The 20,552-nt window shown below is 55.9% G+C and overlaps 1 protein-coding gene across 7 annotated transcripts; it reads right to left on the reverse strand.

The window, feature by feature from the left end:
* Positions 1-241: 241 nt before the first annotated feature.
* Positions 242-18,982, reverse strand: ADGRG5 (adhesion G protein-coupled receptor G5). 7 transcript variants are annotated; one of them, XM_027617192.2, is made up of 16 exons: positions 18,852-18,981; positions 18,656-18,772; positions 18,516-18,559; positions 17,091-17,296; positions 12,765-12,866; positions 12,493-12,571; positions 12,026-12,091; positions 11,682-11,838; positions 11,154-11,264; positions 10,524-10,637; positions 8,873-9,025; positions 7,997-8,118; positions 7,473-7,741; positions 4,554-4,671; positions 1,989-2,266; positions 242-1,593 (listed from the first exon to the last, which is right to left on the reverse strand). In XM_027617192.2, the coding sequence occupies exons 5-16, from the start codon at positions 12,826-12,828 to the stop codon at positions 1,493-1,495; spliced, it is 1,632 nt and encodes a 543-aa protein (XP_027472993.1). In that variant the 5' UTR covers positions 12,829-12,866; positions 17,091-17,296; positions 18,516-18,559; positions 18,656-18,772; positions 18,852-18,981; the 3' UTR covers positions 242-1,492. The 7 variants fall into 7 exon arrangements, with proteins under 7 accessions (XP_027472993.1, XP_027472991.1, XP_027472995.1 ...); XM_027617190.2 differs by having other exon boundaries at positions 18,516-18,772; XM_027617194.2 differs by having other exon boundaries at positions 17,091-17,457; positions 18,516-18,772.
* Positions 18,983-20,552: the final 1,570 nt, after the last annotated feature.

The following is a 20,552-nucleotide window of genomic DNA, read 5'->3' on the forward strand; positions in this document are numbered from 1 at the left end:
GGACAGGGCTTGACCAGGGCAGGGGGGCTTGGATGGGGACTCTCATCACCCTGAAAAAGGTGGGGGACACTCTGTCTGGAGTCAGAGCAGAGGCCACTCTAGGGAAAGTGGGAGAGGAGGTGACAGAGCTGAGGGACAGCAGGCTGTGCCTAGCGAGGAGCTGAGTAGACCCGGGCCTGGAGTTTAGATGGCTTGCCCTCTCAGTCGACTCTGTTAATAATAATAGCAAAAATACGAATGATAACAATAATAATTATTTATTGAGCACTTTCTACTTGCTAAGCCTCTTTCTAAGGATTCTTTTTTTCATCTTCAAAATAGGCACCATGACTGCCCCTATTTTACAGATGGGAAGACTAAGGCACAGAGAGCTTGAGTGGCTTGGCCAGTCATATAGCTAGCAAGTGGCAAGGCCATCTGAGCCCAGGCAGTCTAGCTCCAGAGCCTACAGCCCTTACCAGCAGGCAAAGGGCTCTCTGCATCAGGAAATGAACAGAAGGCAGAGGACTCCCCCAGGAGAAAAGGGATCCAGCTCCAGTACCCTCACCGTGCCATCCAGAGTCATTATTACCTGTCTGGCGGCCTGGAGCCGGGCCCCGAGAGCCTCCCCGCGCCCACCCCCTCTAGTACCGCATATGCCCAAGACCCCAAGAGCCAGAGCGAACAGCTGTGTCGGGAAGAGAAAAATGGCTGTTTAAACAGGGCTGGAATCCTTTCTTCGGTCACTCAGCAGGAGCAGTCCTGGAAGCAGGGCCCCTCCATCTGGTGTCACGTCCCCGGACAGGTGACAGTATTTCCAGATCAGATTTGGGAGCCAATGGCTTCCGAGCATAGGCCCACAGCTCCCCCTGGTGTGCAGCCTGGGAATGGAGCTGGCTTCGGGAGCCTTCTCCCTCTGGGTAGGACAGAGAGGTCAAGGGCAATGGTGATTCTCTATAACGGGAGTCTGAGCTTGACGGTGCAAGACCCGCAGCGCCCAGACCAGCACCACCAGGTTAAAAAGGGACGTGAGGCCACCGTAGCCCATGACCAAGATGTTGTGCACCCAGGAGTTCTGCACCCAGCATCTGCAGGGGAGGGGTGAAGTGCCAGGGTTGGCGTGGCTCCCCAGGCCGGGGAGTGGGGGGCAGGGAGGTAGGTGGGGAGACCCCAGTGTCTGGGCCTATGGACGGGCTCCTGAACCTGGTCCATACCCTCACACCTACCAGGGCCAATTCAAACCTACCCAATTATCATATGGCCAGGCCACGGGCCCAGCTGGCTCAGGTGGAGGGGAAAGGGGTTCTGCAGTCCTATCCCCACGAAGAGAGAGGAGGCAGAGCAACACCCTGCGCTCTGGGCCTGGGGAAGCCATGGAGGTCGAGAAGCCTGCCTGGAGGCCTCAGTGGCCTCTGGTGCCCAGCAGCTGGCCTGCCACCTTCTCTGGGGGAGGCCGGAGTCTCGGGCTGCAGGCGGCCAGAGAGGCCATGGCTTCTGGGCGAGGAGACCCAGCCTACTGCATCGTCTGGGAGGAGCTGAATGCCTCCATCTCCGCCTCCACCTCTGCCTCGGAGCGGCACCTCTGGGAGCAGAACCACAGGAAGAGGAAGAAACCTGTAAGCGAAAAACGAAATCAGTGGGAGACTGGAACAAGCGATGTGGGGCCTCACCAGAATCTAGGGACTTCCTCAGTGGGGCTGAGCTGGGCTTCCCTAAAGCCCAGGAGTGATTCTCAGAGTCCCTCACTGTTGCAAGCCAGGAGGGGCAGAGCACAGAAGCTGGACAACCAGTTGTCAGGAGGCCAAAGGACGCCTTTGTGCAAATTAGGAGGACATGCCCCTTCCTGTGGACAGAAGGAGCCCCAAACCAGCTTGGCGGGGAGCGGGGCGTCAGGGGGGGCTCGATTTCAGCCCCTGACTTGCCCCCTTGACCTGAAGCCTTGAGCAGTCAACAACTGACCGGCCAAACACCACCCCCAGGGCTTCCTGCACGCCTCCCGTGGGCCCTACCGTAGAGCGAGTTGAAGGTGGTGAAGAGGAAGAGCTGGGGCAGCAGGAAGACGCCAAAGGAGAAGAAAGCCAAGGCCCAGGTGGTGCCTAGAAGCACAGTGAGGCCCAACACGGTGAAGATGTCCCGGCAGGCCCGCGTGTTTGGCACCTTGTCCTGGGCCCGCAGCCGGTGCAAGACCCGCAGCGCCCAGACCAGCACCACCAGGTTAAAAAGGGACGTGAGGCCACCGTAGCCCATGACCAAGATGTTGTGCACCCAGGGGTTCCGCACCCAGCATCTGCAGGGGAGGGGTGAAGTGTCAGGGTTGGCGTGGCTCCCCAGGCCGGGGGGTGGGGGGGCAGGGAGGTGGGTGGGGAGACCCCGGTCTCTGGGCCTATGGACGGGCTCCTGAACCTGGTCCCGTCTCCCAGCCCAGACCCATTGTTTCTTGTCTGACCACACATGTGGTGAAGTTCTGGGCCCGGCTTTCCAGCCAGGCCACCCTGGCCTGAAGCCCCCCATGTTCTCCTTTCCAGCCACACGGGGCTCTCTCATGCCTTTACCCACCTGAAAACTCTTCCTCTCCTCCCTTCTCTCTCCCCTTCCATGGCCAGCCTAGCTGCCCACTTGTCCAATACTCTATCAGATCCCTGGCCCGGGGCCCTCTTTCCTGGAAACTTCTCCCACCCACCGCAAGGTCAACACCATCTCACCACCATCTCTGTGCAATGGGTGCCCTACCCCAGGACCCCTCCCCACCTAGAAGGGGCCCACACTCTACGCTCCGAGCAGTGAACAGCTGTGGCACCTTGGGGCGGCTTGGTGGAGGGGTGCGGACCCAGGAGGAGAGTGAGCAGCAGGAAGATGCCACCAAGGGATGAGGAAAGAGCAGAGGCCTGGCAGTGGCCCCAGCCCTACTCCTAGACCCTCCCCAAGGTCTTCATGCCCTTTGTGTCCCCAAGACACCCAGTCAGGCACCGTGTCATATGGTTGGTTTCTGCGGATGAGCCCATTTGCTCCTCATAAGGACCCTACGAGGCAGGTGCATAGTCATTCCCGCCCTGCAGAGGAGGAAACTGAGGCTCGGGCTTAGGAGCACACACTAGTCAGAGGCAAGGATGGGACTTGAAGCCCCACGCTCCGAGGCCAGAGCCTGTGCCCCTGTCACAGCCCCCTGCTTGGGCCCTCGCCGCGAGCTCCTGCCTCGGCAGCCACAAGGGGCCTTGAACATTATTTGGGGGATTTATCCAAGGGGCTGAGTGTGCTCATGGATCATTCCTTTTCACTGCTACGTAACTATCCGGCAGGCATGGCTCTATCGTGATTTATTAACCGCTGTCCTGCCGGTGGGCATTGGAGTTCCTTTCCAGGGTTTGGTTAGTGCTGTCTGTGTTCAGGAACACGAATAGATGTCCTAAGGGCTTTTTAAATGCAGGAGAATAAAAGTCACAAAACCCTGGGGGAGAGGGAGAGGGAGGGAAACTCTGAGAAGTGGGTTCTTAGAGTGGGGTACTCCCTGACAGCCCAGCAACACTGTGCTTCCCGCCCCCGCCCAGTCCTCCAGCCCCTGGCACGCAGTATATAAAAACTACACGAAAAAAAAGAAAAAGAAAAAAAAAACTACATGGTTAAGGAGCCTGAAGTCACACTTCCTCTGAGAAAGCAGCCCAACTCCCACAGTGAAAGGAACGAACCCCAACCCGCCTCGCTTCCTGGAGGCTGGGAGGGGCAGTGGGGGGGCCAGGCTCTGGAGCCAGCCTGCCTGTGGCCAAGTCCCAGCTCTGCCATGGACCACCTGGGTTTCCTTGGGTGGGGTTCTTCAGCTGCCCGTGCCTCAGTTTCCCTAACCGTAAACAGAGGCTGACAATAGGACCTCCTCCTCGCTGCGAGGTTTAAACAGAAGATGGGTCTACAGGGGTTCGTTCAGCTATTCTCCCTATGTTGGCCATGAGAACCTTCGTAACAAGAAAAAGATAAATGTCAGAGCACAGGAAGAGGCAGCCGAGTCTGTCGTGCAGACCCCCCAGGCCGCCCGACACACACACACACACACGCACGCACGCACACGCACGCACGCACACGCCGAGCCCTGTCCCTGGGATGTCCCAGCCCCCGCAGCACTCTCTCTGACTAGGAGGGTCTGAGGGCTGGCAGTGCTATGCCAGCCACAGGTCAGGAGCAGCAGAAGCCTGAGCGAGCACAGCAAGGTTCAGGGAAGGGAGGGCAGAGTCAGGCACAGGCTGAGCTCCCTGCGCAGGGTCGGAGAGCAGGAGGGGGCGCTGGGCCGACCGCTGTGCTCTGCCAGGAGGCAGAGGTGCTGCTGCCCTGGCCTTGGAGGCTCATGAACAGGCACCAGAGTTCATGCCAGGGCTCCCGAGACGTAGGCAGCCTAGAACAAGAGCCTGCCTTTGCAGGGGATCCAGCAGAAGGGGTATGGCAAAGCCCCCTGGAAATCACCCCTTCTCTGAGCCATGGCCCCCTCCTTGCCCCACAGCCAGGGCCCTGCCTACAAGGACACCCTGTTCAGAGCCCCTGGGCCCTTCTGCCAGAGCCAGGGAGCCTGCCACAGCCCTGAGAGCACTCACATGGACATGTTCTGGAAGCCTGTGCCATTTCCCTGGCTGTCGGAGAGTGGAATGGCATGGGGTCCATACACTGAGTTCTTGACAGCAAGAAGGAACAGTACCAGGAGGGCCGGGACTCCTGAGAGGTGAGACAGAGGCTCAGCACATGTCAGGTGACCCCGAAAAGGGCTGGTCATGCTAAAACAGAATTCCACTGAGCAAGCAGGGAGGGGAAGGGACTGTTCAGAGCCCCCAGCCTCTGCCATACGGTCCAGCTTCAGAGCAGTTAGCCTGGAGGTCTTAGAAGAGGCTGCTCTCCGAGATGGTGTTAGTGAGGGCTCTAGGGTGGGATGGTAGTGGCAGTGGTGGTAGGGAGATGGAGCTAATGGGACAGAGCGCTGTGGGGACTCGTGAGGAAACCAAGATAGTCAAGAGGGGCTAGGATGGGGATAGAGGTGCCAGTGATGGTGGTGCCAGAGACAGTGGGGAAGATGAGGATGAGGGCAGTGGTGACGATGGAGGCGGTGCTGAAGGTGATGGTGGAGTCAGAGGTAGAAGCAGTAGTGGTGGTGTTGCTGGTGGTGCTGGAGGTAGACATGGTAGTGATAATGGCAGAAGTGATGGTGGTGTTGGAGGTGGTAGTGATGGTGGAAGTGTTGGAAGTGATGGTCATGGAGGTGTTGGAGGTGGAGGGGATGGAGGTGTCGGAGGTGGAGGGGTTGGAGGTGTCGGAGGTGGAGGGGTTGGAGGTGTCGGAGGTGGAGGGGTTGGAGGTGTCGGAGGTGGAGGGGTTGGAGGTGTCGGAGGTGGAGGGGATGGAGGTGTCGGAGGTGGAGGGGTTGGAGGTGTCGGAGGTGGAGGGGTTGGAGGTGTTGGAGGTGTCGGAGGTGGAGGTGTTGGAGGTGTCGGAGGTGGAGGTGTTGGAGGTGTCGGAGGTGGAGGGGTTGGAGGTGTCGGAGGTGGAGGGGTTGGAGGTGTTGGAGGTGTTGGAGGTGGAGGGGTTGGAGGTGGAGGGGATGGAGGTGTCGGAGGTGGAGGGGTTGGAGGTGTCGGAGGTGGAGGGGTTGGAGGTGTTGGAGGTGATGGTCGTGGAGGTATTGGAGGTGGAGGGGATGGAGGTGTCGGAGGTGGAGGGGTTGGAGGTGTCGGAGGTGGAGGGGTTGGAGGTGTCGGAGGTGGAGGGGATGGAGGTGTCGGAGGTGGAGGGGTTGGAGGTGTCAGAGGTGGAGGGGTTGGAAGTGTCAGAGGTGGAGGGGTTGGAGGTGTTGGAGGTGTTGGAGGTGGAGGTGTTGGAGGTGGAGGGGATGGAGGTGTCGGAGGTGGAGGGGTTGGAGGTGTCGGAGGTGGAGGGGTTGGAGGTGTTGGAGGTGTTGGAGGTGGAGGTGTTGGAGGTGGAGGGGATGGAGGTTTCGGAGGTGGAGGGGTTGGAGGTGTCGGAGGTGGAGGGGTTGGAGGTGTTGGAGGTGATGGTCGTGGAGGTGTTGGAGGTGGAGGGGATGGAGGTGTCGGAGGTGGAGGGGTTGGAGGTGTCGGAGGTGGAGGGGATGGAGGTGTCGGAGGTGGAGGGGTTGGAGGTGTCGGAGGTGGAGGGGTTGGAGGTGTCGGAGGTGGAGGGGTTGGAGGTGTTGGAGGTGGAGGGGATGGAGGTGTAGGAGGTGATGGTCGTGGAGGTGTTGGAGGTGGAGGGGATGGAGGTGTTGGAGGTGATGGTCGTGGAGGTGTTGGAGGTGGAGGGGATGGAGGTGTCGGAGGTGGAGGGGTTGGAGGTGTCGGAGGTGGAGGGGTTGGAGGTGTCGGAGGTGGAGGGGATGGAGGTGTCGGAGGTGGAGGGGTTGGAGGTGTCGGAGGTGGAGGGGTTGGAGGTGTCAGAGGTGGAGGGGATGGAGGTGTTGGAGGTGATGGTCGTGGAGGTGTTGGAGGTGATGGTCGTGGAGGTGTTGGAGGTGGAGGGGATGGAGGTGTTGGAGGTGATGGTCGTGGAGGTGTTGGAGGTGGAGGGGATGGAGGTGTTGGAGGTGGAGGGGTTGGAGGTGTTGAAGGTGATGGTCGTGGAGGTGTTGGAGGTGGAGGGGATGGAGGTGTTGGAGGTGATGGTCGTGGAGGTGTTGGAGGTGGAGGGGATGGAGGTGTTGGAGGTGGAGGGGTTGGAGGTGTTGAAGGTGATGGTCGTGGAGGTGTTGGAGGTGGAGGGGATGGAGGTGTTGGAGGTGATGGTCGTGGAGGTGTTGGAGGTGGAGGGGATGGAGGTGTCGGAGGTGGAGGGGTTGGGGGTGTCGGAGGTGGAGGGGTTGGAGGTGTCGGAGGTGGAGGGGATGGAGGTGTCGGAGGTGGAGGGGTTGGAGGTGTCAGAGGTGGAGGGGTTGGAGGTGTCAGAGGTGGAGGGGATGGAGGTGTTGGAGGTGATGGTCGTGGAGGTGTTGGAGGTGATGGTCGTGGAGGTGTTGGAGGTGGAGGGGATGGAGGTGTTGGAGGTGATGGTCGTGGAGGTGTTGGAGGTGGAGGGGATGGAGGTGTTGGAGGTGGAGGGGTTGGAGGTGTTGAAGGTGATGGTCGTGGAGGTGTTGGAGGTGGAGGGGATGGAGGTGTTGGAGGTGATGGTCGTGGAGGTGTTGGAGGTGATAGTCGTGGAGGTGTTGGAGGTGGAGGGGATGGAGGTGTTGGAGGTGATGGTCGTGGAGGTGTTGGAGGTGGAGGGGATGGAGGTGTTGGAGGTGATGGTCGTGGAGGTGTTGGAGGTGGAGGTGGCAATGGAGGTGTTGGAGGTAGAATCGATAAGAACAGTAGAGTAGAAAGTAGTGGTGAGTGTTGACAGGGATGATGAACCGTGCTCATGATGTGGTCACCATGATGAGGCAGAGGAGAAGAGAAGGGCAGGAGGGGGTAGACGCCCTATCTGGCCAGAAGCCTCAGGAAGCAAGAGGGGAGGGAGGCTCTGCTTACCCCAGCCCACTGCACAGAGCTTGAGCAAGTATCGGCGGATGTAGATGTTGTAGACGCGCCCAAGGAGGAGGTAGAGGTTGAAGCCTTCGATGGCCATCCAGGTGAGGCAACTGAGCAGGGCAAAGTGCAGGATGGCGGCCACCGCTGTGCACGCTGCCCCAGATGCGGGGGGCATGGCCAGCGCAGGACTCAGCAGGAAGGCGACATTCAGGAGCAGCACGGAGGCATGCAGGTTCATGTGGATGCGTGTTATGGAGTCACCCTGCTTCCTGCGGGTGGAAGCAGGGCCTTCCGTGGCCTGGGGACATCACCCAGACCATGCCACTCCCCGGGGCTCATGGACACACCACTGAGGTTGAGGGGGGCAGGAACAGAACAACAGCCACACGGCAAGGCTGGTCTCCTGCCTCCCAGCCTCCATCACCGTGAGAAGCCCACCCCCCCTCTGGGGGATCAGTTAGGTAAGAAGGAGGGGTGCTGAACAGCAGTGGGTGGGCAGGCCCGGCATGGGAGCAGGGGCGTACCTGGCTTGGCAGTGCAGCAGGATACTGAGAAGCGAGGCCACGACGGAGATGCTACAGCCCACCAGGGAGATGTACGTGAGAGGCGCCAGCAGCTCTCCTGGGACCGGGGCTGGGGACAGTTGCTGCAGGAACGAAGGGGGAACGGGAGACAGAAGCACAGAAATGCCCTCCCCACGGTGACAGGGACCTGCTAAGACCTCAGCTCCAAACTCCCCTGTCTCACCACAAACCTCACCATGGTCCTGGCTTGAAAAAAACAAAAACAAAAAAACCCTGGCAGACACAATGGATTTTGCCCGCCTCAACTCCATCTCCCCTTTCTCTATGAGAACCTCCCCTCCCTCACTGTCTACGCACATGGGCGGTCCCACTGTGTGTGGACAGGTGCACTAGGCCTGACTTATCAGAGCCCTGTGATAAGTCACTCCTGCCCAGTGATTGGTTGAGGGATGGGAATGTGACACACTCCAAGGCAGTGAGACTCTAATCCCAAGACTAGCCGGCAGAATTGGGTAAGAGAAGCTCTCGTTCTACTGGCCTAAAAGCTAGCAGGACATGAGCCTGGATCTGCTAGCAGCCATATTATTATCCTGTGGGGAAATTCTGTCTGAAGGCTAGGCCAGCACAAAGCAAGCACAGTTGGGAGACAGAGCTAGAGCCCTGTCTTGGTGATACTGAGCGTCTGGATCAAGCCATGCTTGAAGCCTAACATAGCTTCTTCAGCAACATGAGTTCATAAGTTTCTCTTTTTGCCTCCTTAAGCCCATCTGAGTTGGATTTTCTGTCCCCTACACCAGGCTTTGCCTGCTCCTTTTCCTTAGACACGGGGCCCTTTATAACTTTGACTCCCCTTACACGGACTGGATGCATACATACCATGAGAACAGCAAAGTAGCTGAGGTGATTGCAGCGGCAGAGCACCTGGGAAGGTGAGGGCTTCTCCGTGCGACAGCCCTCGGGGCTCCAGAGCCCCCAGTAATGTTCGCTGGCTCCTTCCTTCCAGAAAACACAGGTCACCGTGTAGCCTTCCTAAGGGGAGAGGCTGGGGTTGGGTGCATCCAAGGGGTGTGGGGAATGGCCGTGGGTCAGAGTCTGGAAACTGTAGGGGCCAAAGTTGATTCAACTGCACCCTAGTCAACATTTTACCAGACACTGGCTGGGCTTTGGCATCAGACAGACCCAGATTCCAGCCTCACCTCTACTCTGGACTCTCAGAGTGACCTGGGCAAGTTGTCGAGCTTCTCTGAGCTTCAGTTTATTCATCTGCAAAATGGGATCATCTATAGCCAAGTCTCAGGGTTGGTATTAAATTACAGGCAGTGAGGAATCTTGAGGGCCCAGCTCTGGCTGGACAGTAGGTGCTCTATAATCAACTGTCCCCTTTTCCTTCCTTCCCATGGGGAACAACAATGGTGCAGACCCATGCCCAGCGTGAGGGAGAGACTCACATGCAGACAACCGTGAAGCCAAGCCATGTGGGTGGACGGGTGGGGGGAGTGACACAGGCAGTGCCATGGAACACCACTGAGGAAAGAACCTTTGCAGGGCAAAGGTTCAGAGCAAAGAAAAGAAAGGATGGAGAAATTGAGAGTGCAACGCAGTCCCGAAGAGGCTGACGGGAAGTCAGGGCAGACCATAGAGGCTCTGGGCTTTTCAGGAATGCCAGGGCCAGAAGAGCGGAGGCATCAGAGCTTATGCCCACCCAGCAGCCCTTCTCCCTTCCTCCAGGATCAGCTTCTGCACTTCTCTGGAGGACCCACACCTCCCCCCATGGCAGGTCAGATGAATCCAGCCCAGTCCCTGAGCCATGTGACCCGGGCCTGGCCAATCCACACGTTCCATCGACCTGGTTCAGAGATGGACACGTGACCCAGCTAGACCTTTAGGACTCTGTTCTGGGACCCTGGTTTGCACTGATGAGGAAGAGCCTTCTGGGAAGAGGGGATGGAGGTCCAGGACTTTAGCTGCCATCTTGCTAGAGCAGAGAGCCAAGGCAGGAAACCATTGCTGAGAGATGGAAAGAGGCTGAGCCAGGATGGCATTATATCAGCCCCTGGATCCAGCCATGCCTGAAGCTTGACAGCTCTGGACATTTCATTTACGGGAGCCAATCAATTCCCTTTTGTGCTTAAGCTGGCTTGACTTGGCTTTGTATCATTTGCAACTCAAAGAGTCCTGCCTAGGGGGCGCCTGGGTGCCTCATTTGGTTAAGCTTCCCACTCTTGATCTCAGCTCAGGTCTTGATCTCAGGGTCCTGAGCCCAAGCCCGGCATTGGGCTCCACGCTGGGTATGGCACCTACCTAAAGAGAAAAAAAAAAAAAAAAAAAAAAATCCTGCCTACTGCAGTAAAGTAAAACCTTCTCTCTGATTTCTTTGACAGGAATTTTCAAACTGTGATAGATTTGAAATCGTTTGTTTTCAGAATGCTTCCACAGATTTGGGTTTAGTCAAGCCAAAATTCAACAGGAGAGCCACAAGGGGGCAGGGGTGAGGTGGAAATGGGGGCACCCGCCCTCCCAAAAGTACCAGGCTTTGGTTGTGCCAGAAGCTGATGTTGATGGGCTCACTGAGGTTGCTCACGTGTCCGTGACCCAGCTGGGCTCCCAAGACATAGTTATTGAGCAGAGATGAGTTGGTATTCTGGAAGGACAGCAGAAGAAGGGCTGACTGCAGGGGACGCAGGGAGAGACCGGCTGAGGGCTGAGAGCCCCCCTTCACCAGCCCCTTCCCCCGAATGAGAGCAAGCAGCATGCCTGTCACGTGTTCAGCATGGGCCAGCCTCGCAGCATTCACATACGCTGTCCCCTCCACCTAGAAAGCTGTCCTCTCCCCCTCACCTCTCTGCCATGTGCTGAGTGTATTCCAGCCTCCATCCTAACTAACCACCTATCCTAACTCACTTTCAAAGCCAAGGTTAAAAGGCACCTTTGTCTATCTCCCACCTAGGGACAGGCGCACACGTACGTTCCCTATAAGTGGGCCTTCCCACAATTCTCTCTTCCCACTGAGGCCCAGAAGGGGCAATGGCTGGGTGCACGATGGGCTGGTCCCACCAGGTGCCGGTCCCTGCCCCAAGGCCAGCCGATGGCCTGGATGCCCACAGTGCCCCCAGGAAGGGGCCGGCGCCCACCCTGCTTGGCCCACCAAGGCAGTGACCTGGAAAAAGTAGTCCGTGAAGAAGTAGATGCAGATGAGACGCAGCTCCCTGGGGGAGTCCCTGCAGGCGTCCTGGGTCAGCTCGGCCGGGAACTGCATGGCATGTGAGACCTGCGGAGGGGGCACGGACAGGCTGAGCCTGGTATCCGCGGCCTGCAGAGCCAGCCCCCGTGCCTTCACTGCTCCCACCTTCTTGTGAAGCCTGCCCGGCCTTACCCCAGGCATTTCATTCCTCTGAGCCACCACCTAGGACCCTGGATCCCCTGGCCTCTCCCACTGCTGCCTCCCCCACCCCCCCACAGACCTGCAAAAGCAGGAAGAGGATGCCGCTCTTGAGGGGCGACAGAGCACCCCCTTTCCCATCATTCGCATGAGGAACATCGGCCCCATTTTACAGAGGAGGCACCTCACAGCTATGAGGCCAGACCGGATTAGTTTGGGTGGGGGGAGGGGAGTCCAGACCTTAAGCCCTTGGAGGATTTCTGGGGTAGAGGCACTGGCTGCCCCCAACCCCCAACCACCTCTGACCTGGGGGACCCCCTTCATGGTGGCGCTGCTCAGCGACAGGCCGGCGAAGTTGCAGCCCAGCTTGAAGATCAGTGACTGGATGGTGGGCGTCTGCAAGGTCAGGTTGCTGCCCCTGAAGCTGGCGTTCAACAGCTTGCACTCCAGGCCCCGGATGAGGCTGAGGGCGAGAGAGCTGACTAGGGTCCGCAGTGGGCTTGGGGGCAGGAGGGGGGGTACCCCAGGCGGCTGGAAGGGCGGGGCCTCCCCCAACCCCATCGGCCTCTCCCATCTCCGGACCTCTGCACACGCAGCGCCCCTGGCACACCCCTACCTCTCCACCCCACTCATCCACGTCTCCTGATTACCTCTCTTTCTGGTCCAGCTTTGTTGACACCTCCTTCAGGAAGCCTTTTCTGGCTTTTCTCTGCTGGCTGCGTGAAATGCCCCATAGTCCCTGTGCTTCCCTGGCCACTCATCAGCACTATCCCCTCACCCGCAGCTGTGTGGCCATTAGATCACAGACCCTCGAGAGCCTGATTCGAGTCTTGCAGCACCTTCCCAGAAAAATGCAGAGACCCAGGATTCTGCACCGGGTTTCATGGCATCCATAGTTAAAGGCCCTCAACCAGAGAGCAGACTTGATGAGGGCAGGACATGTTTATCCTGTATCTCCAAAGCCTAGTGCCAGGCACACAGTAGGTACTCAATAAATGCATGTTGAATAAATGATTAATGGTCCCCACTGGACAACCCCGGACCACTGATTCAAGGCTCAAGCTGGGGGTGGGAGGCACAGCTGAATCTGGGTGGACAGGAGGCCCTCCTGACTCACTCAGCAAGAGAAGTCGAGTTGTGGCTTCTGGCCATCACCTCCAGTTTCTCCATCCAGAGCAGGGGTTCTTGGGATGTCTCTGTGCGGAGCAAGTCAGACCTCGACTTCGGCCTCTGTCCCTGGGCCTTCCACCCCAGCCTCAGCCTTGCTGCTGCCCCAGGAGGGCCGCAATGCCCCCTTTCAAGCTCCCTTGGTTCGAGGCATCCCCCTTCCACGTCACAGGCAGGGGCCCGGGCTAGGATTGCCCCCCCAGCTCAGCAGCACCCTCTTACCCGCTGTCTCACTCTGAGAAGTCATGAAACACAGGCAGAGGAAAAAGGTCCCCCAGCAATCCATGTCCTGTGCCCAGTCTCTTCCGAGAACTGGCTCCCACCCTGGAAAAGATGCATGTCATTGTCATTGTGGTAAGAGAGTGACCTCTCACTTCTAGGTGCCTGGCATGTCCCAAGGGTAGGGTATCTAGCATCTTAATTGATCCTTGTTACTCCTGCATTTCACAGATGGGGAAACTGAGGCTCAGGGCGCAAGTGGTCTTGCTCTGCGTGAGGCCCCCTGAGCCAGGTCTCTGACCCCAGAAGCCCTGTCGGTTCAGAAATGCCTGTCAGTAGTAGCTCTGCCCGTCACTCCCCATCCCCAAAAATGGCCTCTCTGGGGGCTTCTCCGGGGCCCTGACTTCACCCAGAGGGGAAGGCTGCTTGGGAGCAAGCAACATGGAACCCTGTCCAGCTCTGTCATTGATCCACCATGTGACTTTGGGCAAGGGTCTGTCCCGCCCAGCCTTCGTTTTCTGTGGTTTTAAAAATAAACGAAGAAACTTCTGCTTAAATATAGCAAATTTATGTCAAACCCCCTGGAACACCACTAAAATGAGAGTGAGTGAATAAAATGGGCACAGAGCCAGGAAGACAGAACAAGGGGAGAGAAGACAACAGCAGGCAAGAAATGTTAGCAAAACTCTGGAGGCTCCAAAGCAGGTGGCCACATGGTCCTACATCAAGCAGACCATAAAAAGTTGAGCCTGAGTGTCTGCAGTGGGGAGAGGTGTGGAGTGAGGGGAGGGGACAGGGAGAAGCCTCACAACCCTGGGAACACTTGAGAACTAGAGGCATCGAGAACCTCTGAAAGCAGGGATGAGGGGTGAAACCAAAAAAAAATGGGAGAGAGACGCTTATGAGTTTTTTTTTTAAGAGAGAAAGTATGCGTGAGCTGAGGGCAGGGGGTGGGGGGCAAAGGGGCAGAGGAAGAGGGAGAGAGAGAAGCCCAAGCAGTCTCCACGCTCAGCAAAGGGTCCGACACAGGACTTGATCTCACGACCCTGAGATCATGACCTGAGCCGAAATCAAGAGTCAGACGCTTAAAGGACTGAGCCACCCAGGGGCCCGGTTGTGAGTCTTTAAAGTGACCAGTTGGGGGCCCGGATCTCCTCTGCCACCTGGGGTATCCAGGACCACTGTCACCACCCTACCACCCTCAACCCCACCCCAACATAAAGTTCATTCCCTGGAGACAGTGCATGATAATCTGAGGGGCAGGGTGGGATGCCATTCAGGTATAGAAAAACTAAACCATATTTCTTCCCCACCTCCTCCTCCACTCAGCTTCCAGAAGCCGGCAGCAGCCAGGCGATGATATTCTAAAACAGAAGAAAAGTCTTCTCTAAAGAGCTGGCCATTCCAAGAGAAGTTTCCTATAGCCGCAGATATTTTGGTGTTCCTCAGTGAAATGGCCAGGACCAAACTTAGGTTAAAGCTTTCCCAATCATCAGCCCTGACAAGCAGTTACGCTTTAGTGCTGCACTCTTAAAAGATGACTTAAAAGTCAACCAAGGATCATTGTAGGTATTTTAAAGCATATACCCCCATCAGAAGGCTGCTGGAGGTTGCGCTCCAAGAGAATGAGGGAGTAAGTCATGAAAGACAACATAGGGTATAGGAAACCCCACCAGAGAAGAGATGATCCATAGTGATGTCCATAATGACATAAAAAAGGAGCACCGTGTATCACTGCCTAGAAAGAGCCAGTTGAACATAACACACATAATGTAATCACATGTATGGAAATTTATGCTAATATACATGTTTAGGCCTAGGAGGGTATCTAGAAGAATGGTCGCCAAAATGTTAATAATGTTATATGGGGAAGAGGATTCCTTTCTTTTTTAGGTTTTCCATAGAGTTCGAATTTTCTACAGCAAACATGTATTACCCTCACAACAGAAAAATAAGTCTTTAATGCTTAGAATTTTTTATGCTCCAAATGACTACCATTATGGAAAAAGTAATGGTGGCATATTGTTTATGAAAAACAAAAAACATGTTGCAAAGCAATGTAATCCAATCCTTGTAAAAGTCACATTTCTTATATATGCAAGCTCCGAAAGATGCAGGCGTCACCTGTGGGTGATGACGTTTGGAGTCTACCTATTTTGGGTTCCCAGATTTCCTAATGTTACCCCGTACATTATAGTTACACGTTTCTCAATTTTTATTTGTCCTTCAGATAGTTGTTGTTGTTTGTTTTTTAAAGAGGCTCCACACCCAGCGTGGAGCCCAACGTAGGGCTTGAACTCACAAGCCTGAGATCAAGACCTGAGCTGCGGATCAAGAATCAGATGCTTGACCGACTGAGCCACCCAGGCGCCCCTGCTTTTCAGATAGTTTAGAAATTTACATCTTTCAAATCCAAACAATAAGTAAGTCCACAAAGGCATGAAATGCAAAGTGTTCCTTCCTCCTGTGTCACCCAACTACTCCCTTCCCAGTTAGTCACCCTCAGATGACTACTGCTATTAGTGTTTGGTGAATCTGCCCAAGTTTCAAATAAACATAAGCATATATGATTCTCCTCATCCTATATGGAAAAAAAAGGTAGCACACTCACTACTATTCTGCACCTCACTTTTTTCGCTTGAAAATACATCTTGGAGAGCTTTCCATAACAGTACTTAGAGTTTTCACTTTCTCTTCTCCAACTACATAGTCTAACGTTGGAGGGATAAGCACTAACTTATGCAGCAGGTGCCCTCAGAACAGCTGGGTGTGTGGGTCCCCGTCTTTGCTTCCTTCCAACAGTGCACCTGCCCTGACATTTCGCACATGCGCAAGTTCACCATCTGCCCATTTTTATTTTATCTTCGACTCTTCCTTACCATCTTCTCAAAACTCTTTACATAGTAGGGAAATTAGCTCGTTGTCTGTGAGTTGCAAACATGTTTCCTAGTTTATCATTTGCCTTTGAACATTACATATGGTCCTTTTGTCATGTAGAAGTCCTTTTCTATGTGTATAATTTTTGTGTAATCAGAATCACCTGTATTTTTCTCTTTTGGCTTCTGGATTTTGAGTCATAGCTAGAAGGGCCTACCCCGCTCCAATAACAAAGGAATTCTCCTAAGTTTCTCCTAGGACTTTTGAGGTTTCATTGTTCACATTGGAACCCTAGTCCATTTGCGTCGATCCCGGAATACAGTATGAGATGGGGATGCAGTGTTTTTTCCTGGGTAGTCCCATCCATTTATCTTAACATTATTTATTAATATCTGTGTTTCTTTGAAAAGAGAATAGAAGGGCTCCTGGGTGACTCAGTCAGTTAATCATCTGACTCTTGGTTTCTGCTCAGGTCACGATCTCAGGGTCGTGGGATTGAGCCCTGGTCAGGCTACATGCTCAGTGGGGAGTCTGCTTGAGAATCTCTCTCTCCCTCTCTCTCTCTGCCCCTAACCCGCGCCACCCCCTCTCTCTCTCAAATAAATAAATCTTTTTTTTAAGATTTTATTTATTTATTTGACAGAGAGAGAGACAGCGAGAGAGGGAACACAAGCAGGGGGAGTAGGAGAGAGAGAAGCAGGCTTCCCGCAGAACAGGGAGCCCGAAGCAGGGCTCGATCCCAGGACCCTGGGATCATGACCCAAGCCAAAGGCAGACGCTTAACAACTGAGCCACCCAGGTGCCCCTGAAATAAATAAATCTTTAAAAAGAGAGAGAGAGAATAGAGACTTTGGTTGGAGTCATAGAGTGCTGGGTTCTTATTCATTTGGTCACTTGGTTATTTATTTGGCTGTGTTACCTTGGGCAATTCTCAGAACCGCAAAGAGGGGAGGGAAAGGATTTGAGGAGACAAGGGAAGCACTGGATGAAACAATTTGAAATGTTTCAGATGAGAAGATTGAGGGCGCAATAGGGCAGACTGGATCTTGGGTCATCTTGTCCATCCCCTCTCTGTGTGAATGGGGAAACTGAGGCCCAGATCATAATGTGGATTTGACCTTCAGGGTCTGGACTGTAAGGGCTGGACCCCAGGCCCTTGGCCACCCTGCTCTGTGTCTACAGAGGGAAGGGGGGCCTAACCCCACAACCAGCTGGAGAAATCAAGGCCAAAGAAGAAATGACACCTCCTTCAAGTACCCCCAAATAGCTGTGGTTTCCACTCCGTTTCCCAGGGACAAACCACAATCCTCACTTCTGCTTGAGACTTCCAGCACCCCTCTCCCCAGCCCTTCAGAGAGGCCACCATGCATTGTCACCCCACACCCTTGCCCCTCTCACCGTCCACTCTGCAACTCATTATCTGGGGCTCCCCGGGAAACAGAACTCCCTTACCTGATGTCCAAAATGGTTCCAGTTGATCGTGGGGAAACTGGAAACCGCACAGGGGTTTTCCTGGGGTTACGGCAGGCCAGTGGTCAAGCTGGAACTCAAACCAAGAGCTCCAGGCTCCAAGTCAAGTGCTCTCCCCACGCTGTGCACTGCAGCCTCCCCAAGATGGTTGGGTGGCTGAGTTGCTCTACGGATGAGTAAGACTCTATCTAGAGAGATGAGGAAACATGCAGAGTGCAGGCCAGAGCCTTTGGAAGATGCAAATTTGATAACTATCTCCAGTATTCAGTCCCTGGGCTGTGACATTGGGCAATAAGTCCACTTCTCCATGCTTCAGGGTTTCTCGTCCATAAAATGAGGCCAAGGAGACCTATTTCCCAGGGAGAGAGACTCAGAGACATTTCCACAATCCCCGCTGCAAGCTTAGGGTTCCAACCCAAAGCCCCAGCCAGGGATATATCTGAGCATAAGACTTGGGACCCCCTGCCTTCCTCCCTGGGGCTGACCATGCATGACCTGCCCCCCCCCCCCCAGCCCACCCTGTCTCCGACAGCACCAGGCCTGCTGAGCCAGTCACACCCCTGTACATGGCCCCTCTGCCCCTCCCAAACAACAACTCCTGCTAGACACGGGCTGGAGCTCCCACCGCTGGCCTCACCCCGGCCTGGGTGAGGAGTGAACCGGTGGTCTCTGCAGAAAATCACTGACAAGTACCATTCTTAGCCCCATTTTACAGGCAGGGAAAGGGAGGCCATGCCAGGCCCAACACAGAGTCTGCGACCTAGCCAGCACCAGAGCCATTTCCCTGAGACATACTGTCCCCAGGCTCCAGTCCCGGTCACTCGGAGAGGAATGGCCCCTGCTCACATTTGCCCAGTAGAAACTTCGTGCAGACCCTTGTCATCCAAGGCAAGTTAACCCCATTTTACCGATGAGGAAACTGAAATCCAGAAAAGTCTAATAACCTGCCCTAGGCCACGGTGGGGAGCTAGGTTTTGAACCCAGGGTCTAACCACTCCCTGGGTTAAATTTAAATTTAATTTAAATTGCTCTTTGCCTGGGTGGCTCAGTAGGTTAAGCATCTGCCTTCAGCTTGGGTCATGACCCCAGGGTCCTGCTCAGTGGGGAGTCTGCTTCTCCCTCTCCCTCTGCCCCTCCCCTCTGCTCAGGTTCTCTCTCTCAAATCAATAAATAAAATCTTAAAAAAAAATAGATAGCTAGATAGACAGACTTCTACATTCCCAGAGATTTGGGAGTTGCCACCAGAGAGTGAAGGGAATGAGGGTGGGTCCCCAGCTGGCTGCCCCCAGGATGTCACCAGTCCTGGGCCCGCCAGGGCAGCGACACGCCCGGTGCCTGCTGGGGACCCGGCAGATGAAGACAGAGAGCTGGGGGAGCGGGGAATAGAGCCGCACGGTGGGGGCTGACCTGTGGGGTTGCTGCCGTCCAGCTGCTGGGCTGCTACCACCGTCCTGTCCACAGAGAGAAGGGGAAGTTGGATGTGTGTGCGCCCTCAGCCCTCCCCTGCTCACTTCATTCCGGGCCTGCGCACCACACCAGGCTCTCACTTCACTTCTTCTTTCCCCCATCAGCAGCCTTTTTGCTTCCTCTGAACTGGTAGCTGGGCAAGGCACCCCTCACTCTCACCCCGCATCTGGTGCAGCACTTCCTGGGGGTGGCCGCACCTTCAAGAGGTACTTGGTGTCAGTGGGGAGAGGAGGGAGGGCTGGTGCTTGTGGCTCCCGGCAAGGTTTCAAGACCCACCTCCGCTCTGCGCCTCTTCGGCCTCAGTTTCCCCACCTCCAGACAAAAGAGACGGCGCCCCGCCTGACCTAACAATCAATGAGACTGAGATGACCACGACCTCAGGCAAAGGGCCAGGTCCGACTGCCTGGCCTCAAATACCAGACCTGCCATTTACTGGCTGGGGGGCTTTGGGTAAGTGACTGAAACTCTCTGAACCTCAGTTTCCCCTCTAAAACGGAGCTAAGACAGCCCCACCCCACGGGGGTAGCGCGGCGCTTCCGAGAGGTAACACTGCAAAGTCCCCAGAAGTGTGTTCCACAGCTGCGGAAAGGTCTCGCTGGGAACAGAGAGCTCAGGGATGTGGCCGGGCTGCGGCTGGAGGGCTGGTCGGCCTCTCCCGCTGCAGCTACTTCCCCTGCACAACTCTGAGAGGAAGGGGGAGTGTCTCTGCATTGGCGGGAGGCAGGGTGCTGCTCTCTCGCGCTCAGCCAAACTCCCTGGGAAAAGTCCAAGTCAGTAATGTACTTTCCTACCCCTGGGGTGAGATGGGGATGCAGCAAAGCGGAGAAAGCAGGCAGGTCCCCGCAGCGTCTCTCTCTCCCCTCTCCCCCACCCCAAGGCGCTTCCAGTGCCGACCCACGCACAACCCACAGGTGGTAGCTCCCTCAGGCCTCTGTGGGAAGGGGAAGAGAGCTGTGCCTCAGAGGGCAGCGAGATTTGGGGGGAGCACAGACCCACGCCTCCAGGCCCGCCACTGCAGCGGTAACATAATGTCCGTGCAGGGACACCTAGGCACCTGTGACCCGACCCCTCGGGCACACTCCTGCTGGATGACTTGGGCAAGCCCTTGCCTTTCTCTGAACTTTGCTTTTCTGTGGCCATGACCCAGACAATGACCTCCAAGCCCTTCCTTCTGAGGTCTCCTAGCCACGTCTGCAGTTAGAACATCAGTAGTCTTCTTCCTCATGCTGTTTGTGAACCCAGGCAGCTGCTTTCAGGGTCCAGAAGGAGGACCCACTCACCCTGATGCCCCTCTATTTTCCACCCCGGGATCTGTGCTGTCCTCTCTATATCTTGCCCCTGGTGGAGTGCTGGTTCTACCTCACCCTGCTCTCCAGACCCTGGACATCACAGCCAAGACACTCCCCAGCTCAAAAGCCACCAGTAGCTCCCTATTCCTTCATTGACTTCATGGTCTAGCCCCATCCAGCTTCTGCATCGACCCAGTTCCAGATGAGCTTGCCATAGTCACACCCACCTCCCTGCTCTGTCCCAGCTGTGACACACACATGTGCCACCGGTCCCGGGTCCCCTGAAAAGGCTGCTGTCTCTAACTCCCCTATAAAACATTCCAGATGCTTCAGCTTTAGGAACATGCCAGTCCCTTTTTCAGCACCCCCAGGCAGGGAGGAGGGCCGCAGGCCACCTTCCACCCCCCACTCTGGGAGAGCTGCACACCATCCCCAGGGATGTCCCTCTCCATAGGGGCTATTCACCCTGTGATCTGCGAGACGACAGTAAGGAGGACCCCTAACAGGACATGCCATAAACTGAGTCGCACGATGAAAAACTCATGTTTTTTTAAAGATTTTATTTATTTATTTGACAGACACAGGAGAGAGGGAACACAAGCAGGGGGAGTGGGAGAGGGAGAAGCAGGCTTCCCGCGGAGCAGGGAGCCCGATGTGGGGCTCGATCCCAGGACCCCGGGATCATGGC

This window comes from Zalophus californianus, chromosome 17 (assembly GCF_009762305.2).
Source record: "Zalophus californianus isolate mZalCal1 chromosome 17, mZalCal1.pri.v2, whole genome shotgun sequence".
Taxonomy (NCBI): Eukaryota; Metazoa; Chordata; class Mammalia; order Carnivora; family Otariidae; genus Zalophus; species Zalophus californianus.

Bases quoted from the DNA above. Each gene is read 5' to 3' on its own strand.
- ADGRG5 (XM_027617196.1), bottom strand. From the start codon at position 12,828: ATGGATTGCTGGGGGACCTTTTTCCTCTGCCTGTGTTTCATGACTTCT. The intron at 12,092-12,492 runs GTGAGTCAGGAG...CATTTCACGCAG, and splicing joins AACTCGACTTCTCTTGCTGA to CCAGCAGAGAAAAGCCAGAA. The intron at 8,119-8,872 runs GTATGTATGCAT...TCGTTCCTGCAG, and splicing joins GCTACTTTGCTGTTCTCATG to CAACTGTCCCCAGCCCCGGT.